The following is a 6,000-nucleotide window of genomic DNA, read 5'->3' on the forward strand; positions in this document are numbered from 1 at the left end:
CCATCGAAACTAGTTCTGTGAAAATTTGCAAATATAACTCTGATTTATGTTGTTTGACTACTAAATTAATTAATTATACTCTTAACCCATTACGTCCTTCTCCTATTAAAAGCTTGTATAGTAGCTATATTGCTTATATTGCTCGTATAGTAGTGTATTTCTTCTCGTATAGTAGCCGAATGAATATAATTGCTAAACACTTCACTTAGATTCGGGTTCAGGTCAAATTGAAAGGTCAAACTGCATATGTTTTCATCCTTTTTTTCCCACGTTTGAGCCATTCTTAAAAAAATAGTCCTTTCCTTAAACAGATAACGCTCACATGCTTTGCATAAATCAATCAATCTGCCACTATGTCGATTCAGATTAAACTGCTTCATCGCACTTTTAACCTACTAACTGTATTTAATTCTTAAACTGTTTACAAAATTTCCATGGAAAGCAACTATAGCAATTTTAAGCTAAGGATAAATGCACTGATTGTTTGAAACCATATATTTTTTCTTTCTGCAAAAATAATTAAATATTATTAGTGAAAACATTCTTGCTTTGATGAGGTAATGTGAAAAAATCCAAAAATATGAAAACTTAAATCTTTAAAGTAAAGCTAATCTTTGAAGAATTTTGGCTATTTTTTACATTTAGATTCGTACGTATAGAATCAATTGAAATGACTGACCCTTTCAAATGGCAAAGAAAATTAGCAGAATGACAAATAAATACTTGAGATAGAAGAAACTGTGTTCAGTTTTACCTGAAATAAAAAAATTATCTCGACTTACAACTGAAGTGTTTAAATACCTAACTAATGTGAAGGTTATCATACTCTTGCCATATTTCTTCCAACTTGTCCTTTATTCTGGCTGCACTATACAAACAGAGAAGTAGAGCTAGAAGTGGTAGACGCACCAGTACGTCTTCAAATGGCCTCTAAGTAACGCCTGTATCTACTAACCATCTTGAACACCAAACGACTGCTGTGATCCGCATTATAGAAAGAGAACAGGCGTAAGAGTGCAGGACAGCCAAACTTAATTGCTAAGTAAACATGTATAATTCTAATGCACTACTGCACCAGATAAATTAAGGGTACCAGTAGCTGAGCAGATGAAACCTCTAAACAACTAATACTTCAATCTCTTCAAACTCCGGTAGACGGCCTCGCTGCATGGGTATTTTTAGAGTCTTATAATATGAATACGAGCATTTTTCTTTAGAAAATACTCCACCAAACATCTCTCTTCTTATGATGGTAGCCTTTAATACATGCAGTCCAGCCTGGTGAGCTACTTTTAAGGAAGGAAATTCATAGTACTTATTACATTACACGAGAAAATTGTACATTTAATAGCAACAATGAGTGCACTATCTTCTTTCATGCAGGTATGTGTGTGGTGCAATTGACACAAATGTGTGAATAATTCCATTCTTATAATACATTTATCTGCGAGAACTATCGTTCCTTTGAAGGACAGTAAATTTGTATATTTTCTATATTGCCAATATGCATTTTAGGGTGTTTTCTGTTAATTGTTATATTTCGTAATTGTTACTTATTTCCACTTTCTTATTTCGTAACTTAAAATATTTTTATATACCTTTTGTTGTTCAAATTTTAAAATGGTTACTACTTGTAACAGGGAGCATTATATGAAACAATTGTTTTCATACGTTTAAACTTTTGCAACACTTAGTTCTACATAATTCATTGCGAATAGCTTCAGTTGTCACAAAATATTTTTTACTCAGCATGAGCCGATTGGTGGCATATGACATCAGTCTAGCATTCTGTAATGTATATCTACTGTTAATGACCAATTAAAGATATAAAGCTAATTTTTCTTTTCAAACAAATTTAATTGGAAGTATCATTCTTCTTTTTATAGATGTGGCATTGGAAAGGGATCATGTTTTGTAATGAAGAGGTTTAAGAAAAGTTGTTGAATATTGTTCCTTATTTTGTATTTTTGGGAAAACACAGAACACCCTTCGGTCTTGACTTGCTTGCTGTTATTATGTTTTATCTTACGTTAGCTCCTTAGTGAGGCTATCTATATGTTCATTTTGATAGAATCTTGCATGACCATAGCAATATCGATGCAGTTTTTCATATTATAAGAGGCTTGTGTGTCTAGAGGAACTATGAACTCATCTGTTGTTTGCCAACAATTGTAATTAATGTCTGTTGTATAAAATCCGCATTAATAATTGGTTGTTAACTGTGAAATATTGAAGTCAACCTTGCAAATACAAATAATCCTTTGCATGATATAAGGAGTACATTAAGTATAAGGAGTACATTAAAAATAACATTCTATAACAGCTTTAAAAATTTCTAAAACTCCGAAATTTCCCTTTTTTTATTTAATTTATATGAAATTAACGGGCTGTTAATTGGTGCAGGAATATAAACATCCGGAATCTTGCCCAGAGTCTTTAATATCACTTTGTGTTTATGCATAATTCCGCAAGTAGCCGAATGGATAACATCGCTGAACAATTATTGTTCAACCTGAATTCCAGTGAATAGGCTGGTTGCATGTTTTCCGTTGTTTCTCCGTGTGCAATATGATTACGAGTCGGTTTCACATAAAAATTCCTTTACGAAAGCATCACTCCTCTTAGACAGGTTCTTTTCGTTTGCTTTGCCATAACCAATCAGTGGGTGCTTCTGTGATAAAAAGATCTGACAGAACATTTACATTACTATTTTCGGTTTTATGTGATCAAGATATAATAATTCAGATAACTGCAGCTTGTCTTTGATTAAAGAGTCAAGTATATTTTTACTGTTCTATATTAATATTTATGTATAATGAATTTGAAATCCCTTAACGGTGAAGTTTAGGGCAAAGTATGCGTCTAGCACAATCTAAACGATGAAACGAATTTAAAACTTTCATCCTAATTATATTGGTTAGAGGAATTATTTTAAGCCGCATATTAACTCTAGCCTTGTACAGTGTTCTAAAGAGTCATTTTCTAAAAATTTAAAAATAAGAAGAATGTAACTTCTGCATGTCGTTTTAAATTTTTTTCAGTTTCAAAACAAAAGCTGTCAGTGCTCTGACAGCTTCTGTTAAGCTAAAAAACTCGGACCCTAAAGTAAGGCAAGTTAAGCTCTGGGAAAGTATTAAAGTCGAGTATCTGTTTCAAAATGTCTTCATATTTCAAAACTATGCTGCATTTGAGAGTTTACTTATTTTTCTTCATGGACTGTGTTTATTCGAAACTTCGCTGAGAAAATAAATTTATTCATGTCATCTTTATGCAATTTCTAGGCTTCCTTTTTTTCGCCCCCCCTCTCTTTTTGATAAGAAAAAAAGGTAGATCTACAATTTTTATTTCCGTTTCGAATTTTTTCCTCCCATCTTTGAAGAACTTTTATACGGTATTCATCACTCGCAGAAAAAAGACAATTAAAAGATATGCACAAATAAATACTTACTTTTCATCAGTCTAATTTACCAACTACAGTTAAATAAAAATGGGTGAGTGCTATCTGTTTAAAATTACTCTAAAAGGCACACAAGATTTTTTTCTAACAGGTAATACAAAATGCCTTTTAAGCATTGCATTTATTACACTCCACGACGAACCAAACGCTGAGTGATAAAAAACTGTGAAACTAGGTTTCCTTCTGGCTTTTTGTTCTGAGCAGTTCTGGTTACATTTTCATTGTATTCCTGAATATTCCACAGGTATAAACAGGTTTTGCTAAGAATTCCTCCAAGAACACATCCTTCAAACATTCAGTGTATCTTATTCTTATGAACTAGCCGTCATTTGCCTTGCCATAATTAATCACTTCGATACGTAACAACTATGAAATATTGCATAGCCAGATCAATAACTAGAACAAGAATAGACTCTTCCATAGCTAGATTTGCAAAAATCAAAATGTGAACGAGTAAAAGATTACGACAGAGCATAACAGAGCTTGCTGCCTAAAATAAGTTGAAGTAAAAAGAGTTATTAAAATTCATATATAAAAATGCGTACATATTAGCTGTAAACCCCGATATTTCTTTACATTCGAGAGCTTATTGAAGGAAAAAGTTTTAAAAAAAGAACTTTTTCATCACCAAGCAGATTTTGCAGAAGAACTTTACCATCAAGAATCAAGAAATGAAGAACTTTACCATCACAGCTAACAAATATCAGTTACAATATTCACAGGTCACAGCAGTGAAATTTTTGTTTGACGCTTTTTGTATTTCCATGTTTTAGTGGAACGGATTTCAATAATGAATGTAATCTGTAATGAGTCAAAAGTTTACGTAACTTATACCAGCTCTATTTTGTTAAATTCTTCAAACTTTGAACTAAAAATATTAATCATAGCATATTGTAGAAAACTAAATAGTAGCAATTTTTGGTGACATTCAGATATATCTGCAAATGACATTTGTCTGATAATAAACTTCGATACGTAACAACTATGAAATGTTGTTACGTATCGAAATCTTAACCGCTTCTCATTCTTTCGCGACCGTCGTAACTTAAACATTAGCAGTGATTTTTTCAGTTAATAATTATGAAATTTGTTACATATTTTTCTGCTTTATTGCATGTGTTGTACAATTTAGTTTATACTTAAAACAGTATTTTCTAATTGAAATATAAATTTTTCGTTTTGCAGGTGCCTACCATTTTTCACAGTTACTCTGGAAGAGTACTACTGAAATTGGCGTTGGTGTTGCCAGAATACCTGGTCAAAATAAGGCTTTTGTGGTCGTCAATTATAGACCCGGTGGTAATAACAACATGCCTGGTGAATTTGAAAGAAATGTTCTTCCACCACAGAAGAAGAAAATTTCAGACGACAATGCTAATTTGCGCCAAAATATTAATCGACGATGAAAAAATGTTCTTCAAACATTCAGTGTATCTTATTCTTTTCAGGAAAAAGCTGCAGGAGCAGTTGTAACCTTGGTTTTAGTTTTCCGAAAATGTGAGGTATTGTGTACCGATCGGTGATTTTATTCTGGAAGAATAGTCACAAATACTTTCAACAAATAGCATTTTGTACAGTATAAACTTCATTTATCTACCCTTCCCTATTTCTTCCCTTCACTTCTTTTTATAGCTTATTGTAGGCAGCTTTATGTGGCAAATACTCTTCAATTTTCCTAGCAAATTAATCATTACAAGGTCTGAAGATGTTATGTATAGAACTGAACTTCTTTCATTATAAAAACTATCGGAAAATGCCCGAAGAGAAAAAAAAAAGGAATTTTAATGTCAGTGAGCCATCTGTGAACAGTAACTGGTTTTTAAACAATTACATGGAAAAATTTTAATTTTGGGTGAATACGAATTAAATTTAAATCTGAATTCAAAATCTACCGACTAATTTGCAATTTTCACAAAAGTTGTTAATTTATATTTGTGTGCGAAGTAAATTGTATATGATATTTGTCTTGCAAATTTTCAAATGAAATTTTAGAATTCAAATTCTTTATTAATGAAATAGTTGAATGTGTCGCAAGGATTGTAGACATGTTAAGGAACTATTATGCGTTTAATTTCTTAGTTCTGCAATATGTGTAAAAATAACATTCATCTTCGCACTCTAATTGATACTTATCTGTATTTGTTAGAAGCTACATTTATGTAAAGTTTGTAAATGCGTGACTTTTATTGTAAAATATGTTAGATTTCAGTGCCTGCTTGTATTTTAGATGAAAAAATGCTTCCATATGTGATGAGTTTGTGAAATTTAATATTTTTAAAAAATGTATTATAGAAATAAAGTTATTTTAAACAATAATTTTTCTTTCTTTATTAAACGTGTTACCCTACCGAAAAAGTCAGATGGCAGTTCATTTCACATTTGGATTGATGACGTAAATCAACTATTAGTCTAGAATTTTAAAAATGGTTACGGTTGATAACATCGCGGATGAAAACGTCGTGGAAACAACTGCACATTTCTCCCGATACCTGTATCAGCAGTAAGATGTTCTATCAGAAAATTACGATCTTGCTGATGAGTCC

General features: G+C 31.7%; 1 protein-coding gene across 5 annotated transcripts in view; it reads left to right on the top strand.

Annotated features, from left to right (window-relative positions):
- LOC118200486 (Golgi-associated plant pathogenesis-related protein 1-like) overlaps positions 1–5,773 on the top strand; it is a 110,779-nt gene extending 105,006 nt beyond the window's left edge. For all 5 annotated transcript variants that reach the window (XM_035372440.2, XM_085816804.1, XM_085816805.1 and 2 more), the window contains one exon: positions 4,643–5,773. In XM_035372440.2, coding sequence (XP_035228331.1) covers positions 4,643–4,863 — 221 coding nt within the window. In that variant the 3' untranslated portion in view covers positions 4,864–5,773. The remainder of the gene's footprint in view (positions 1–4,642) is intronic.
- The last annotated feature ends 227 nt before the right edge of the window (positions 5,774–6,000 follow it).

Source organism: Stegodyphus dumicola, chromosome 5, assembly GCF_044657685.1.
Source record: "Stegodyphus dumicola isolate Sdum_Otavi_A_Nest chromosome 5, ASM4465768v1".
In the NCBI taxonomy this organism is placed as follows: domain Eukaryota; kingdom Metazoa; phylum Arthropoda; class Arachnida; order Araneae; family Eresidae; genus Stegodyphus; species Stegodyphus dumicola.